Source organism: Giraffa tippelskirchi, chromosome 11 (genome assembly GCF_054371585.1).
Source record: "Giraffa tippelskirchi isolate mGirTip1 chromosome 11, T2T-mGirTip1v1.2.pri, whole genome shotgun sequence".
Lineage (NCBI taxonomy): Eukaryota > Metazoa > Chordata > Mammalia > Artiodactyla > Giraffidae > Giraffa > Giraffa tippelskirchi.
Window position 1 is genome coordinate 19,369,461 of NC_137285.1, and position 18,306 is coordinate 19,387,766.

Here is an 18,306-nt window from a genome sequence, read left to right on the forward strand (position 1 = left end):
ACTCCTACCACTGAGGTTGAGATTGTCCAATCCTTTCCATGAATTTCTCTCTGTATTTTAACTTTCTTCTTTTAATAACTACTCCACCATTCTCACACCAGGCTTGAAACCTTATTCTCTGCCTTCTATGCGAAGTATTGCTGTTCGTTTTTTATCTTTGATTTTCTTTCTCAGTAATTTACTTTTGATAAAATTTTGGTGATCGTGGTAAACAGGTTTCTTTTAGAGAAAGTACAAATGATCTTCTGTCACAGAATTATAGCCCAGGATTCCTCTATTTCTCATAGTAAGTTAATGTGATGTTTTAATTAGCTGATTAAGGAAAAAAGTTTTAAAAGGAGGAAAAACCAGACAAGATTTGTAGTTTTTAGAGCTAGAAAGGGAGGGCCTGAGTCTCTGGGAACGTTGTTCATCGAAGGTCTCAAAATGTAGGCTTTTGACTTTTTCTTCAAATGAACATTAAAGACACTAGCCGATAGAGATTTTCAAAAAATCATTCTTTATGCAACTTGTGTCCTGTTGTCAGCCTGTACTGCTTTATGGCATTTGTAAATCACGGAATTTATAAATATTATGAATAATACAAATAAATTTTAGTCCTTGGTATTTGTTTGTAAAAGGCAAAAGTGTAAAGAATACTGTAGGTTCTGTAATGAGAAAATGGTATTTCTTTATTTTTTATTATTACCAGCAGCCTTAAAAGATGGAAGTGGCCCAGGCCTGTCTTGATCTCTGAGGGCTACTGTTGAAAAAGAATAGTATGTATTGAGCTTTGAATTCAGTTAAGAACTAAAATTTCATCAGTTGTTAGCTTGGGGCATTACTTGTAGCAAATGCTGTGTTCACAATCGATGCTTGGATTTGGTAACTCTTCTTACGATTTTTCCTTAAAGGTAGACAGACAGGACACAGCAATAAAAGATACTTAGCTGTGCAAGTCGTGTATGCCAAATATCAAATGAATGGTACAGACAGTACATGCAGTAGGAGTTCAGAGAATGGAGAACTCATTGTGGGTTGGGACAATCTAAGGAGCATTTCATAAACTAGCACCTGACTTGGGCCTTCAGAAAAAGAAGGGGAAATGAAAGCACAACTTAACAAAAATACGTGGAATGCAGCCAATTCAGTGCTTAGAGGGAAACTGCATGCATATATTAGAAAAGAAGAAAAATCTAAAGTCAATAATCTAAAGTTTCCAGTTAGGAAACTAGAAGAAGAAAATGGACTTTGCTTGTGGTCCAGTGGTTAAGACTTTACGCTCTCAATGCAGCGGGCACAGGTTCGATCCCTGGTTGAGGAATTAAAATCATGTTGCATGGTGCGGCCAAAAAAAAAAAAGTCTCAAGGTTTAAGAGCAATCCAGGCAGAGAAAATAGCCTGGGTTAGATCCCTGGGAGGTGTAGCACGGTTTCTTCTTTGGTGTAACTTTTCACTATTAGAAGAGGTTAAGAGTATAAGAGGAATCAGAATGTAGTTTTCAAAAATTACACCTGCAGAAGGTGACCACTGAAACAAATATAATATGAGCCAACTTATCGAGCATATGCTACAGGCTAGGTTCCCTTCTAAGCCCTGTGCTGTTGTTGAGTGGCTCAGTCATCTCTGACACTTTGCAACCCCATGGACTGTAGCATGCCAGGCTTCCCTGTCCTTCACTATCTCCCCAAGTTTGCTCAAACTCGTGTCCATTGAGTCAATGATGCCATCCAACCATCTCATCCTTTGTCACCCGCTTCTCCTCTCCTTGATCTTTCCCAGCATCCGGATCTAAGCCCTTTATATGAATTAATTCATGACTCTCCAAACCAGCCAGTGTTGTAGGCATTATTATTATTGTTTCTGGTTTACTAGAGAGTTAGTTGAGGCATTTGCCTGAGATGACTCAGCTAGTAAGTGACACCATTCTCAACCACTGAGCTGTCCAACTGCTTCAAGGTACATATGTGTGGGAAGCTCTAATCAACAGAAGCTGCAAACTGGAAAATCATATTTGGCTTGCAGTGTTTTTTAAAATGTTGACTGAGCTGCCAATATTTAAAATTTAGAATATTTCACATAAAGATGCAGATTTTCTTAGTAAATTGGAAGCTGTGGCCATGCCAGGGTCATATTTCCATGGGGCTTTCATTTCACTGACTCTAGTTTCTATCGGGCCTGTGTCCTTCATTTCACAGTACACCACAGCTCCCCTCCCTGTTGTAGCCCAGACACTGAGACTTTATGCCAGTATTGGTTCATTCATTTGTGTTAGCACCTGCTGGTTTCTCAAAGCATAAGGTCGACCCTTAGGAAACAAAGGCTTGTACTTGGGAATCCTTTGCCCTGTCCTACGGCGGACAGAGGAGCCTGGCGTGCTGCAACCCACAGGGTTGCAAAGACTTGGACATGACTTTGGGACTGAGCAACAACAACAAAAGCAACCCTGGACTATTTCCCTGTTTCAGGTTCTGATGGGATTCAAGATATATCATAGAAAGAAAAGCTTGGGACTCCTCTGATGGTTCAGTGGCTAAGACTCCACGTTCCCAATGCTGGGGGCCCAGGTTGAATCCCTTGTCAGGAAACTAAATCCTACATGCTGCAACTCAGAGTTTACATGCCACAACTAAAGACCCTGCATGCCACAAAAGGATCTAGGATCCTGTGTGTCACAACTAAGACATGGTACAGCCAAATAAATAAATAAACATTTTTTAAAAAAGAAAGAAAAGCTTGACTAAAGTTATATGGGGTCAAGTGAAGTTTTAAACTTGGGTGCTTAGGACTATGATGACATTATTGATAACTATTGTTAAACATGTATAAAAATGCTTCATTTTAGTCTTACTTTTCCCTCCCCCAGGCCTCATTAAATCCAAAAATACAAGCATGCAGCCTAAGTGATGGGTTTATTATTGTAGCAGACCAATCAGTGATACTGTTGGACAGTATTTGTAGATCTCTTCAGTTACATCTTATATTTGGTAAGTCTAACGTAATGCAGTAAACAAATTGGAAGTCAACTATATCTTGCTACCAATTTCTACAGCATTGCCTTTTCTTTACTTCATTATTTATAAGACTTGAAATTAAACTGATTTTAAGAAATGAATCTTGAGTACCTTGTGCTAAGTACCAGATGGAAAGGATACTGAGATGATCCTTTCTCTCAATGAGTCTAAGGAAAAGCATACTAGGAGAGCAGCCGTTAATTTGCATGGTTTTTGTGTTAGTAGAAAACTGGGCTTCCCTGGTGGCTCAGCGGTAAAGAATCCGCCTGTAATGCAGGAGACATGGGTTTGATCCCTGGGTCGGGAAGATCCCCTGGAGAAGGGCATGGCAGCCCACTCCCGTATTGCCTGGAGAGTCCCATGGACAGAGAAGCCTGGTGGGCTACAGTCCATAAGGTCGCAGAGTCAGACACGACTGAAGCAACTTAGCATACACGCATGTTCAAGTTCCTGGATCTTGTGCATAATTTCAATACCATCAGATATTTGAATACTTCCAGCACTATAAATCAGAGAAGACAATGGCACCCCACTCCAGTACTCTTGCCTGGAAAATCCCATGGACGGAGGAGCCTGGTAGGCTGCAGTCCATGGGGTCGCTAAGAGTCGGACACGACTGAGCGACTTCACTTTCACGCATTGGAGAAGGAAATGGCAACCCACTCCAGTGTTCTTGCTTGGAGAATCCGAGGGACGGGGGAGCCTGGTGGGCTGCCGTCAATGGGGTCGCACAGAATCGGACATGACTGAAGCGACTTAGCAGCAGCACTATAAATCTTTAAAAAGTGCTTAGGAATGAATTCCTATTGCATTGAAGAGCTTTAAGTATATTTATGCAAATACGGACTTAAGAGTAAACTAAGGGACAAACAAGTCAGTGATTTTGTTGGAAAATAGGTGAAAATATTGTGAAACTTTTTCTGAAATTTTGAAGAAATTAAGTGTTTGCATCAGAACAGCTGAAAATTAATGAATTATTTTAAAACAGAACTTAGCTGAAAAGGAATCAGAAGGTATCCACGTGAGAACAAAATCTTGATCTCAACATGTAGGAGGAAAACCCATATTTTGTGGAATTTTGATGGAGCCACAAAATTCAGTTTCACCAATGAAAAGTGAGACTGTGTCTACATATAATATTCTGTGTACAGATATTGCTAGTGAATAATTTTAGTTATAAACGATTTACATTCTACTGCCTTTTGTCTTAGTCTTCTCCTTGCAGTCTTCACTTCCCCCTGGCCTTCTTGCTGTTGTGCAGACAATAACTTTCTCACCTCCTTCAAATTTTTGTTCTGATCTGACCTTAACAAAGGGAGCGGTCCTGACCATGCCAATTAATACCATATGGCTCTTCTGAGCTCTGTTTCCTTCCTCTGTATCACCTTTGTTTGTGTCATATAATTAGATTGCTATGCTGACTGTTTATCATCTATTTCTGCCTTAGCATTTGAGCTCCATGAAGGTGGGACTCTTGGTAATAGTCTCAGATAAATACAAAAGGCCTTGAACAATGCTTAACCTATATTCAGTGCTCAGCAAATATTTATTGACTAAGAGTCAGTAGCATTCTTTTTGACATTAATCACTACTTTCCTGAAATATTTAAAAGAAGCTTCTTAAATAGTTGACTTTTAATAACAAAATTTCCAATTCTTTGTATTGAAAATAAACATTTTTGGACGAAGCTTGTCATAACTTTGATTTGAAATTTTCAGATACTGAAGTGGACGTAGTTGGCCTGTGTCAAGAAGGAAAATTTCTTTTGGTTGGGGAGAGAAGTGGCAACTTACATCTTATTCATGTAACATCAAAGCTAACATTACTCACCAATGTAAGACCTTGTTACCTTGTTATGTTTTTCATCTCCATTATCTAAATTCTAAATTACTCTTAGCTAAAAACTCTAGCAAAGCATTGCTTGATTTGTGTTTTAAATTAAAAGAATAATGTTTCTTAACGTTGAATTTAAGAATCATAGCTTAGAAACTGAAAAAAATGCACAACCTAAAAGCTGAGAATTATGTTTTGTTGGGTGGACTTTCTGAGAACTTCAAGCCCGGGAGGCAGTCTCTCAAGATGGCTCTGAGGGACTGCTCTGAAGAAGTAAGGGAGGAGCTAGGATATACAGGAGTTTTGCAAGACAGACCATATAGTTGGAACATCAAAAGAGTACTGTTAATTAAAGAAAATCAGGTATCTCAGGTTAATGAAAATAGTGTTTTCTGTGTATGGGAAGATGCAAGAGTGGGCTCACTGGAATCACTCCTTTGATATATGCACCTTTACTATCCGGAGCCAGTATCAGGTGCTTCCCCATCCAGAGTCCCCTCAGTGTACATTTGGGAGTAGCTGCCGTGGCTGAGGGCTTGCCAGTGTGCAGCCTGTTCATCTCCATCCTGAGTTCCCTCATGGCTGGATGTGGCTGCAGCATCCTTTGTTTGCTGATATGGCAGCCATCATTTTTTAATCCACAAAACATATGGCATAAGTGCGAAACTGAAAAATTACAGTTTGAAGATTGTATACTTGTCCATAATAGTTTTCCATTTCAAGACTCAAATGTTTGGGATATAGGTAGAATTATTGCTAATGACAATTGATAACCCTCAGAGTTTAAAGAAAATAATCTTTGATTGTTTTTTTCTGGGTTTAATCTTATCGTTTGGTATTAATTTGTAATTAGGCTTTTGTTCAGAAAGCTAACGATGAAAATCAGTGTACTTACCGGAATCTTGTTATTGAGAAAGATAGTTCAAATGAGGGTAAGTTTTTAAATTTCTTTTTTAATATCTTCTTAATAATGTTCAGTCAAAAAATCAGATTCGTACTTAATATATTAGGTAAATTAATTTGCGCTAGGTGGCTCATTTGGTAAAAAAATCTGCCTGCAATGCAGGAGACCTGGGTTCGATCCCTGGGTTGGGAGGATCCCCTGGAGGAGGAAATGGCAACCCACTCCAGTATTCCTGCCTGGAGAATCCCCATGGACAGAGGAGCCTGGTGGGCTGTTGTTCATGGGGTCACAAAGAGTCGGACACGACTGAGTGACTAACACAAAGTTAAACTTTTGGGGTGCAATTAATATTGTTTTAAAAAATAAGTTTATTTTAGATCTTTTCAGAGGCTTAAATGTTAACTCTTCTTAAATAATATATCCTAAACTTTCTACAGTTTTAAGAGTTCTTTAGATAATTAAGGATGCATAATATTCTTTTAAAATGTTTTTATGGATTTTAGTGTATTTATTATATTTCTTTTTAACAAATGTTAACTGGACTTTATTTTGATGTAGCTGAGATTATTTTTTTCTGGCAAGTGAAGTTTGGTTTATAAAAGTTTCTAAGAAGTAATTTTGTTTTTGCAGATAATTTACCAACTTTTTATAAATAACTTTTATCTGTATTGCTACTATATTATTTGGTTATTAGACTTTAAATGAGCAAATGGACATATTTTTAAGCTAGATCCAGACTCCGGTTTATTTATATTGATGTGCCTTTTAAAGAAGCTGGCTTGATTTTATTTTAATAGATACCTATTATATGCTGCTTCTTACAAACAATGGACTTTTTTGTATTACAAACCTTCAGCTTGTAAAAATTCAACAAGGTAAGTAATGTATTATTTTCTTATTACTGATTTCCAGTGAGTTTTTTTTTTTTTTTTGAGCAAAGGGCTCTTTTTTTAATCAATAATTTTATTTATTTTTTGTTTGCACTGGGTCTTCGTTGCTGAGCATGTGCTTTCTCTGTTTACAGAGATCAGGAGTTCTGCTCTCCAGTTGTGATGTGCAGGCTTTTCATTGTTGTGGCTTCTTTTCCTGTGGAACACGGGCTCTAAGGGTGCATGGGCTTCAGTAGTTGCAGTTCCGGAGCTGTAGAGCACAGGCTCAATAGTTGTGGTGCACAGGCTTAGTTCCTTCTTGGCATGTGGGATCTTCCCAAACCAGGGATTGAACCTGTGTCTCCTGCATTGGCAGGCATGTTCTTTACTGCTGAGTCACCAGGGAAGCCCCACAGCAATATTTCTTAAGAGTTTTCCAAGAAATTTTAATACAGTCTCTTTGAGAATATATGAGTGTAACTACATTCTTCGATACTGGATATACTTTGAGTATTTGTAATATACTTATTCTCCAAGTTAGGGCTGCAACAGAATCTGAAGAAATATTTATTAATAACCTTCGAGGACTTTACAACTTAGTCGGAGAGATGGGCGATATGCTAGCATAGTAATAAATGCTTTTTGCTGGAATGAATGAACCTGTAAACTGAAATGATTGCATGTTAATAATACAGAGTAATAATCTAGAGTGTGTTAGTGAGTTGTGTGGATCTTATATCCCTCTGACTGGCAGAGACTGAGAAATTGATTCCAGGCATGTATTCAACAATTTTTTTTTTAAAGATCTACTATGTACTAAGAGGGCTTCTCAGGTGGCACTAGTGGTAAAGAACCTGCCTGCCAATGCAGGAGACATAGGAGATAAGAGTTCATTCCTGGGTTGGGAAGATCCCCTGGAGGAGGGCATGACAACCCATTCCAGTATGTTTGCCTGGAAAATCCCATGGATAGAGGAGCCTGGTGGGCTACAGTCCATAGGGTCACAAAGGTCACAAAGAGTTGGACCCAACTGAAGCAATTTAGCACGCATGCATACATGTGCTAAGAATGTGCCAGATCCTGGGGATACGAGGAGATTTAAGATACATGGTTCTCTAAAGTTTGATGAAGGAGCCAGACAAGTGAAACAGCTTTTCCAAAAGGGAGTGCAAAGTGATGAAGACATCACAGGTAGGACTTCAGAGCTTGATTAGGAGAGTTGAGACAGGGAGAAGACTCTGAGTAGGAAGAATCTTGGTGAGCGAACGTGTGGAGAGGCACTCTAAGATTGTAAGACACGCTGGCTGGTGCCCTGAGTACAACATGTCATCACAGTTTATTTCTTTGGTCAAGGGCAAAACTGAAAAGTCACCATGACATTATTAATTTCTGACCATTCCAGATTGTATATAATTTCATCTTGACACAAAAGGGGAGACTCGTATGTATTTTATGTCATAGTATAAATTTAGCCTACTTTCTCTTTTTCATGCAGCGATTGAAAAGGCAGACTTCAATACAGCTAAGAAGGTAAGAAGACAAAACCACACTGTCTTCTTAAAACTTAAATGACAGTTTAAGACAGTGTTTCTCCATAATTGTCTAATGGTTGATTTTGGGGAATTAGCATGATGAAACATTTTAATGACATTCTCATTAAAAGGTACATTTGTAACTATTGATTTAACTGATTTTTATCAATCTTTCCAAGGAGTTTGGACTATGGAGCATATATATAACATTCTTTTTTTTTTAAATCTTGCAGTTACAAGGACAAATCAAGTCCAGCTTTATTTCTACTGAGAATTATCATACTCTCGGTTGTCTCAGTTTTGTGGCTGGTGATTTAGCAAACGAAATCCCTGTGATAATTGGGGTAATTCTTTTTTTTATAAAATTTAAAATTTCTTTTTTCTGGAGTGTTTCTTCACTAAAGCATAGTTTTGGTAAAATTATGAACTAGTTTGTAGTGGATAGCAGAAACAGGGAAATTAGAAAATTAAGGTCATGAAATTAACTCGATAAGTTAATTAAGTTTCTACATTGGAAAACTATTGCATCTTTATTTTCACTAATCTCTACCTGACATTTAGCATGTCTTTCAGTTAGGGCTTCTCTGGTGGCTCAGATGGTAAAGAATCCACCTGTAATATAGGACACCTGGATTCGATCCCTGGGTCCAGAACATCCGCTGAAGAAGGGAATGACTTCCAGTATTCTTGCCTGGAGAATTCCATGAAGAGGAGCCTGATGGGCTATAGCCCATGGGGTTGCAAAGAGTTGAGCGACTAACACTGTTACTTTTCACTTCAGCTATGAATGCAACAGCGGCAAACAAAACATCTAATATGATATTCAAGGAGTAGGCAAAAATTCTATATTGAATTGTGTTATTACAGCATTTACAACATTTTTGCTTGCCAAATTTATATATTAAGCAGGCATTTTTCCCCATCTAGTGTATCGTGTTCAGTATTTCATCAAGCTTCAAATAATTTGAAATGAATATTTATGAATTTTTTTTAAATAGTAGTTATTTTAATGACAATACTTCATCAAGCACTGTATTTATCTCTTAATTCTAGAGGAAGTCTTAAAGCTTATCTGGTGTCTCTAGAGTAAGTAGCCTGAACGTACCTGCTCCTTATTAAATGTTCACGTGGTAGGAGTTCACTGTTCTTTCTATTCTGCTCTCTTGAAAACTAAGAGAGGAACTGGATGATAACAGCTAGCTGAGCTTGAATATATATAAATATATTTTGAAATTAGTCACATGTACAACTTTGATGTTTCTACTTGGAAGAGAACTTGGGTCTAAAACCAATTTTGTAATTGACATACTGTTTTCACTTCTGTAGGGAACTGGCAATTGTGCATTCTCAAAATGGGAGCCAGATTCTTCAAGGAAAGGGATGACACTTAAGAGTGTTATTGATGCAGAGATTATCAAAGGTAAAAATAAGTTAATGAAACTACTTTTGGTAATTGAAAGTGAGTTGTTGTTTTCATGTCAATATGCTAAGTCTAGCATGTGGGCCATTTTACCAAATAACTCTTGCAAACAAGCCAGCTTATTAGTCTATGATTGTCGGCATATTTGACTTCTTGGAGTGTTGCAGTTGTTACTCTTCATTTTGGGAGGTTTTTTGTTTTAGTAGTCATACAGAAAAGTAGAGGGGAGGGAATAAATGGGAATAGAAACTTGTTTAAGTGTAGTTCTACCTTTTCATAAGTATGTTACTTTACTGTCTTAAATATGGCAATACGTAACCCAGAAACATAGTCCTTAGACACCTTGCTTTCTCTTTTGTAGGTGCAAAGAAGTTCCAGCTAATAGACAACCTACTTTTTGTTCTTGATACCGATGTATGTTTCTGATACTTTGCCTTAAGTATTTTCACTTGGTATTATATTTAACAGTGGAAGTGTTGTCAGACTTAACCAAGACAAGTACTTGAGCTGGGGTGATTACTGTCTTGTGTAATATAGTTTATTTCAGTTACATAACAAAAGATAGATTCCCAAATGTAAATTTTTTGTCATTAAGAGGATGTATCAATGAAATGTCTCTTTTGCAGAACGTATTGAGCTTATGGGATATTTATACCCTAACTCCCATATGGAACTGGCCTGTCCTTCATGTAGAAGAGTTTCTTCTCACGACAGAAGCAGAGTCACCTTCATCAGTCACCTGGTACATTATGACACTCACATTGATTTCCCTTCTGTTAGAACCAGGTTTCTTTCCTGATTCTGATCAGATCTTTGCTACCCTGTGGTCTATACAGTCCATGGAATTCTCCAGACCAGAATACTAGAGTGGATAGCCTTCCCTTCTCCAGGGAATCTTCCCAACCTAGGGATCGAACCTAGGTCTCCTGCATTACAGGTGGATTCTTTACCAGCTGAGCCAGCAGGGAAGCCCCATTATGTGTTACATTCCAAATAACACTGTGAACAGACTGACAGGGTAAAGACCATTTCATTGTTAGCCATTAAGAACAAATAGGTAACACAAAAACTTCCAAGTGAATGTGTTATGAAGAGTGTCAGTCTAGGCCATAAACACTGAGAAGTCAAATTCATTATCTTCTGTGTGAATAAATTTTTATACAATGATATGACTTAGCTTATGTCTAGCAACTGGCTTATGTGATTCACTTAAACCTTCTTTTCTCTTTCAGGCAAGGGATTACAAATCTCAAATTAGTGGCTCTGACAACTACTACTAATAAGAAGGTTTGGGAGAATTAATTTCACATTTGTCCATATTATGTGTTCAGTTCAGTTCAGTCGCTCAGTCGTGTCCAACTCTTTGCGACCCCATGAATCGCAGCATGCCAGGCCTCCCTGTCCATCACCAACTCCTGGAGTTTATCCAAACCCACGTCCATCGAGTTGGTGATGCCATCCAGCCATCTCATCCTCTGTTGTCCCCTTCTCCTCCTGCCCCCAATCCTTCCCAGCATCAGGGTCTTTTCCAATGAGCCAACTCTTTGCATCAGGTGGCCGAAGTATTAGAGTTTCAGCCTCAACATCAGTCCTTCCAGTGAACACCCAGGACTGATCTCCTTTAGGATGGACTGGTTGGATCTCCTTGCAGTCCAAGGGACTCTCAAGAGTCTTCTCCAGCACCACAGTTCAAAAGCATCAATTCTTCTGTGCTCAGCTTTCTTCACAGTCCAACTTGCACATCCATACACGACTACTGGAAAAACCATAGCCTTGACTAGACGGACCTTTGTTGGCAAAGTAATGTCTGCTTTTAAATATGCTATCTAGGTTGGTCATAACTTTGCTTCCAAGGAATAAGCGTCTTTTAATTTCATGGCTGCAGTCACCATCTGCAGTGATTTTGGAGCTCCCAAAAGTAGAGTCTGACACTGTTTCCGCTGTTTCCCCATCTATTTGCCATGAAGTGAGGGGACCGGATACCATGATCTTAGTTTTCTGAATGTTGAGCTTTAAGCCAACTCTTTCACTCTCCTCTTTCACTTTCATCAGGAGGCTCTTTAGTTCTTCTTCACTTTCTGCCATAAGGGTGGTGTCGTCTGCATATCTGAGGTTATTGATATTTCTCCCGGCAATCTTGATTCCAGCTTGTGCTTCTTCCAGCCCAGCATTTCTCATGATGTACTCTGCATATAAGTTAAATAAGCAGGGTGACAATATACAGCCTTGACATACTCCTTTTCCTATTTGGAACCAGTCTATTGTTCTATGTCCAGTTCTAACTGTTGCTTCCTGACCTGCATACAGGTTTCTCAAGAGGCAGGTCAGGTGGTCTGGTATGCCCATCTCTTTCAGAATTTTCCACAGTTTGTGGTGATCCACACAAAGGCTTTGGCATAGTCAATAAAGCAGAAATAGATGTTTTTCTGGAACTCTCTTGCTGTTTGGATGATCCAGCAGATGTTGGCAATTTGATCTCTGGTTCCTCTGCCTTTTCTAAAACCAGCTTGAACATCTGGGAGTTCACGGTTCACGTATTGCTGAAGCCTGGCTTGGAGAATTTTGAGCATTACTTTACTAGCGTGTGAGATGAGTGCAATTGTGCGGTAGTTTGAACATTCTTTGGCATTGCCTTTCTTTGGGATTGGGATGAAAACTGACCTTTTCCAGTCCTGTGGCCACTGCTGAGTTTTCCAAATTTGCTGGCATATTGAGTGCAGCACTTTCACAGAATAGCATTAATACAAAACTAGTTGTTAAGTAATGCTGACAATATATTAGCTGTTAGTTCACACAGGTACTTGACAGATCAGAAATAACCCGCAGAGGTCTTTTTTCTCATCTAAAAAAAAAAAATAGTATAAATCTGTGTTCCATACTTTAATTGGAGCGTTTCCACAAGAAAATGCTTATTATAGTGATACTTCATAGTTCTGACATTGAGGAATTACACCTTCCATTTACATTTGCCTTCCAAATTACATTTGCCTTAGGTTCAAATTGTAAAATGGACTCCAGGTAGCAGATTTAGAAGATGGTATAGGATGTAATTTTATATGTAACCTTTAAATAATACAGTAACAGATTTACTTATTTTTTCATTTAACTTTGTATCAAATGTTTTCATCTGTGTCCTGGGTTGTGAAGTGCTATCTTGTGCTTATAGGTTTATATTGACCTAAGAAATTCATTGCTGTCCTGTTTTTCTTAGATGAAAAACCTCGTAGTCTATTCATTACCTGCGATGGAAATACTGTATTCTTTGGAAGTATCTAGTATTTCTTCTCTGGTCCAAATAGGAATTAGCACGGTAAGGTGATGTGTATTTTGAACTACTTTATAGCAACAACAACAAAAACAATTAAGAATAACTGAGTCAAGAATGAGTGGAACCTAGTGGAATATCTGGATAGATCTCAGGTTTATAGCCATATTGTTATCAGAGGTCCTGAAATACATTTATTTGTAGGAGGTCAGTTTTCATTTAAAAAGATATGAAAATTAGTTGACTAAGACATCAGTCAGTTGCATATTCAATTTTCTTGTCTGTTCACAGGGAATATAAATGATCATTAATTTGGGAGAGGTTATCACATTTTACTTGTTTTTTAACTGTTATCCTAAAAAAATTTTTTTACTGTGTTTAATTTCTTTTTTATACACATGCCCTGTATTTTTTCCAAACCATTTGGAAATTACTTGCAGACATCATAACCTCTCATCTCTAATTTCAGCAGGTATCTCCTAAAGAGTCAAGCCATTCTTCTAAAACATAGTCATCACACTCACAACATTTAACATTAATGCAATATTATTGTGAAATATACCATCCAAATTCAAATTTTACCAATAGTGCCAATTACTTGAGAACTTGTTTTTTTCCTGACCTAGGATTCAGTCAAGCATCACAAATTGAATTTTGTTGTTGTGGTCACATGGTGGTTTACTTTAATCTCTAAAACTTCCGTAGTCTTATTTTGGTCTTTCCGACACATGTTTTTGAGTACTAGTAAAATGGATGAATGTTCCTCCATTTGGATCTGTCAGCCTCGTCATGATTAGATTTGTGCTAAGCTTTTCTGGTCAGAACCCTGCATAGGTGACATTGTGTCCTGACTGGATCACGTTAAGGGATTCAAGTTTACTCCTCTTGTTTGGTGCTGTTAAATTTGATCACTTGGTTAAAGCAGATCTGCCAGATTTCTTCCATGTAAAGGTACACGTTCCGCCTGGTAATTAGTAAGTAATTTCTGTGGTACTATTTTGAGACTATGGGAATATTCTTTTCCTCAACAGTTTTTCCCAGTAATTTTAGAATCCATTGATGGATAATTTCTGCCTAAACTAGTTGTTACTCTATTAACTATAAGGTGGATTATTTCCATTTCTCAATTTTAAGCATGTTTTTGCTCTTGTAGGATACCATATACCTTCTGGAAGGAATTTGCAAAAATGATCCAAGGTAGGTCACATTTTGTTTATCAGATACATCATTAAATAACAGCACAGTTAGAATTTACTTACTAATATTAAATGACAAATGTCAATATTAAAACGTTTTTTTCAGTCTGTCTGAAGACTCAGTCTCCGTTTTAGCTCTCAGATGTCTTACAGAAGCTTTACCAGAAAACAGGTAACTTCTCCTTTTCTTCTAAGCCTTACCCCTTAATGGAAGACTTGAATTCCCTGATTAATAAAAATTTTTACTGAAATTTCTTTTCAATTTTTCAGATTGAGTCGGTTACTTCACAAACACAGATTTGCTGAAGCTGAGAGCTTTGCCATTCAGTTTGGACTAGATGTTGAGGTAATTATTCATGTATTCATTCATGCATTGAAAGCATTTTTTCATGTACTAGAGGCTAAGGAGACAAACAGGTAAAACACGATTGAAATTTAGTGTGATCAGACCTGTAATTAAGATACAACCAAAGTAGAGTAAGGAATTCAAAGGAGATATTGAACTTTTAAGTAGGGTGGGAAGAATTCCTGGAGAAGGTAATTTTATGTCAGATCTTGAAGATATTCCTGATAGTCCTGGGAGAGGAAGGGAATTCTAAGTATTAGGACACATGAAGAAAGTGAGGGATGGGTCTTTCCTGGCAACCCAGTGGTTGGGGCTGGGTTGCCCCAACCAAAAACAGGGGTGGGGTTACAGGTTTGATTCCTGGTCAGGGAGCTAGGATCCCGCATGCCTGGAGGCTGGATCACCAAAGCATGGAACAGAAACAACATTGTAACAAATTCAGTGAAAACTTGAAAAATTCATCTCTTATTAAAAAGAAATTCACACGAATGTTAGAAAGAAAGAAAGTGAAGGGAGTCTTACAGTTTACAGAAACTCCTAGTAATTAGTCCTGACTAGCATTTAGGTTCAATATGCATAGAAAGAAAAGGAGATGATGGAGAAGAAGGTCGGAGTCTGGACTGCAGAGGATTTAGGTTTTGTTCTGCAGGTGATAGGGAGCTACTAAGAATTCACTGTATAAAGAGGGGAAATCGATAATGGGATTGAACCCGTATCTCAGTTGGAAGACTGAACCAGTGCAGCGAGGTAGAGACGTACAGGAGGGAAGGCCAAGAGAGGTGTGTAGAAGGTAGAAGCAGTGGGGCTCAGTGATCAAACGGGATGATAATGTCGGGAAGGAACTTGCAGGGCTCTGCTCAGCACACTAGAGGGAATGTGATGATATGACTTAAAATGAAGAGTGTTGTGGAAGAGTTAGGGATAACATATAAAGGGTTCTGCCTTATGAACATTGCGTGTGTGACTTCCCTAGTGGTTCAGTGGTAAAGAATCTGCCTGCCACTGCAGTAGATACGGGTTCAATCCCTGGTCCGGGAAGATCCCACATGCCGGGGAGCACCTAAGCCTGTGCACCACAACTACGGAGGCTGTGCTCTGGAACTAGGGAGCCGCAACTACTGAAGCCTTGTGTGCCCTAAGGCCCATGCTCCCCAACGAGAAGCCACTACAATGAAAGGTCCATGCACTGTGGCTGGAGCGTAGCCCCCACTCACTGCAACTAGAGAAAAGCCCTCACAGCAACAAAGACCCAGCACAGTCAAAAAATAAAAATAAATAAATAAAATTTTATGTTTAAAGAAAACATTGCATGTAAAGGATCTTATAAAATGAGGCTCTCTGATAGGAATCTGGAGAGTGATCTGAGCTGAATCTGGAGGTGGATAACACAAGGGAATGGCTCAGACCTCTCAGGGAGAATGTGGAGAGTCAGAAGAGATCTGAGTATGAGATACAGGGCACCAGCACACGGGACACAGAGGAAGAAGGGCGATGAACACATTTGGGAAGAAATCCACACGAGTGTGCAATTGAAGAAGCCAAGGAGGAAGAAACTTTGAAGTTTAGGGAGGAGAATTCCCTGGCGGTCCATTGGTTAGGGCTTCTTGCTTTCACTGCTGAGGGCCTAGGTTCAATCCTTGGTGCGGGAACTACGGTCCCATAAGCCATGAGACGTGGCCAAAAAACAAACAAAAAGTTGAGTGGGGAGTGATCAGCAGTTGCAAATATTACCGATAAAATCAGGAATAAAAACTGAAAGTTGTTGAATTTGGTGATTAGGAATTCATTGTTATACCCTGAAAAGTTGTGGTAAGTAATGAAGGAGGAAGCCTAGTGGTAGTGAAGAACTAATATTTCCTTTGTGGACGGTGAGTATCCACGTGTTTGTGGTTTTAAAAATGTAGCATTTTGGGGACTTCCCCACTGATCCAGTGGCTAAGACTCCAGTAATCCCAATGCAGGGGGCCTGGGTTTGATGGTGGTTGGGGAACTAGATCCCCACATGCTGCAGCTGAGAGCTTGCATGCTGTAGCTAAAGATCCTATGTGCCACAAAGACCTGGCATAATCAAATTTTTTAAAAAAGGAGTGGAAAAATGTAGCATTTTATATTATGTAACAACCTAAATGGGAAAATAACTTGAAAAAGAGCAGATGCAGTGCATATGTATAACTGAATCATTTTGCTGTACACCTGAAATTATCACATTGTTAATCAACTATACTCTGATATTAAATAAAAAGTTTTTAAATATAGCATTTTAAAACACACAAAAGAATCCCATATATTGTTTAAAAGTGTATATAAGTAAAGAAGTAAGTAAATTAATGGGATAACAAGCACTGAAATTAAGATAACAGATACTTCTAGTTCAGGGAAGGAGGATACGTATTTGGAAGAAGAGAAAGAGATCTTAAACTATATTAGTAATTGCTGCGGCCAGGACAGCAGGTAGGAATCGAAAGTGGTTGACACACAGTTTGGGAAAAAGAAACTAGAGACAGAATTAAGTTTTAAAGATGGGACCAGGGGCTCAAGACCTCTTGGGTCAAGAGCCCTGTTCGTCGGAGCCACATCACTTTAGTGTTTTGGCAAGCAAAAAGTATCTTGTGTTACAATGAAGTCAGCCTCCTGTATCCCCGGTCACATCTCCCATTTTATTGATTACTTTAAACTATCTTTGTTATTTTCTTGTACAAGGGCTATCACCTGGCTGGAAGTCAGAGAGCTGCATGTGCCCTGGGGAACCATCTTGGCGTGTGCGCAAGCCGAGTTCTGAACTTGCGCTGACCCGGTGCTCCAAGGTCCACACTGTGTTTTCCCTTAGATTAGCAGGGCATGACAACCCCAGCTGATCAACTCGATGTACTTTTATTTGGGTTATGCTGTGTTGCTATATTTTGCTTTTATTCTTTTCCCGTGGCGATTTTCTCATGGCTTAGCCAGAGCAACAGGCGGCTGACTGTTAACCCCTGCAAGTAATGTGCTTTATTTTTTTTTAACTTGAGTGATAAATATACAAGTATTTGTTATATTATTATCTTTTTAACCATCTGAGAGTTTCTAATTTTTAAAAAGGTGAATAGAGCAAAAAATCAAAACCAGTGAAAGGTGTTTTCAGGTACCGGAGACACAGAACTAGAGAGTACTCTTTCATATCATTTTTATTATTTTTTTAAATTTTATTTTTCTCTTTTAATTAAAAAAATGGGTGTATATGTGTTCATATGTTCATCATGTGTACATATCATTTTTAGCTTTTGGAACCAGAAAGCCCATGTTAAAATTGATATTTTGTTTATAAGAAAGGAACCTGAAGTACTTCCATGGCAGTCAGTGATTAAGACTCCATGCTTTCAAAGCAGGAGGCTCTAGTTCAATCCCTGGTTGGGGAACTGAGATACCACATGCCACATGGCCAAAAAATAATTAAATAAAATTAAAAGAAAAAAACCTGAAATTTTGGCTATGTCTATATTCAAGTTGTTTCTAGCTGCTAAAGAACCTTTGATGGAAAACTAGACATGAAACATAATTGTGTGGTCATTTTCTAAAACCAGCTCCATTTATTTAAAAAAATAAATTAATTTGGCTGCACTGGATCGTAGTTGCAGCACGCGGGGTCTTCAATCTTTAGTTGCGGTAGGTGGGATCTTTGGTTGCAGTGTGCGAAGTCTTAGTTGTGGCATGTGGGATCTAGATCTCTGACCAGGATCAAACCTCAGCCCCCTTCATTGTCAGCACCGAATCTCAGCCACTAGATCACCAGGGAAGTCCCTCCATCAACTTTTGAACAGCATAATTTCAGACTCTCTCTTGCTGCTGCTGCTGCTAAGTCGCTTCAGTCGTGTCCGACTCTGTGCGACCCCATAGACAGCAGCCCACCAGGCTCCCCCGTCCCTGGGATTCTCCAGGCAAGAACACTGGAGTGAGTTGCCATTTCCTTCT

General features: G+C 38.7%; 1 protein-coding gene across 10 annotated transcripts in view; it reads left to right on the forward strand.

Moving 5' to 3' along the window:
- The window catches only part of KNTC1 (kinetochore associated 1), an 84,288-nt gene that overhangs the window by 16,401 nt on the left and 49,581 nt on the right, over positions 1–18,306 (forward strand). For 6 of the 10 annotated variants that reach the window (XM_081540171.1, XM_081540170.1, XM_081540174.1 and 3 more), the window contains exons 3-16: positions 2,846–2,966; positions 4,712–4,827; positions 5,680–5,758; positions 6,528–6,605; positions 8,095–8,129; positions 8,365–8,475; positions 9,458–9,551; positions 9,913–9,965; positions 10,178–10,293; positions 10,784–10,838; positions 12,763–12,861; positions 13,970–14,013; positions 14,119–14,184; positions 14,283–14,358. In XM_081540171.1, coding sequence (XP_081396297.1) covers positions 2,846–2,966; positions 4,712–4,827; positions 5,680–5,758; positions 6,528–6,605; positions 8,095–8,129; positions 8,365–8,475; positions 9,458–9,551; positions 9,913–9,965; positions 10,178–10,293; positions 10,784–10,838; positions 12,763–12,861; positions 13,970–14,013; positions 14,119–14,184; positions 14,283–14,358 — 1,143 coding nt within the window. The remainder of the gene's footprint in view (positions 1–2,845; positions 2,967–4,711; positions 4,828–5,679; positions 5,759–6,527; positions 6,606–8,094; positions 8,130–8,364; positions 8,476–9,457; positions 9,552–9,912; positions 9,966–10,177; positions 10,294–10,783; positions 10,839–12,762; positions 12,862–13,969; positions 14,014–14,118; positions 14,185–14,282; positions 14,359–18,306) is intronic. The other 4 variants (XM_081540179.1, XM_081540173.1, XM_081540178.1 and 1 more) reach the window with 1 other exon arrangement.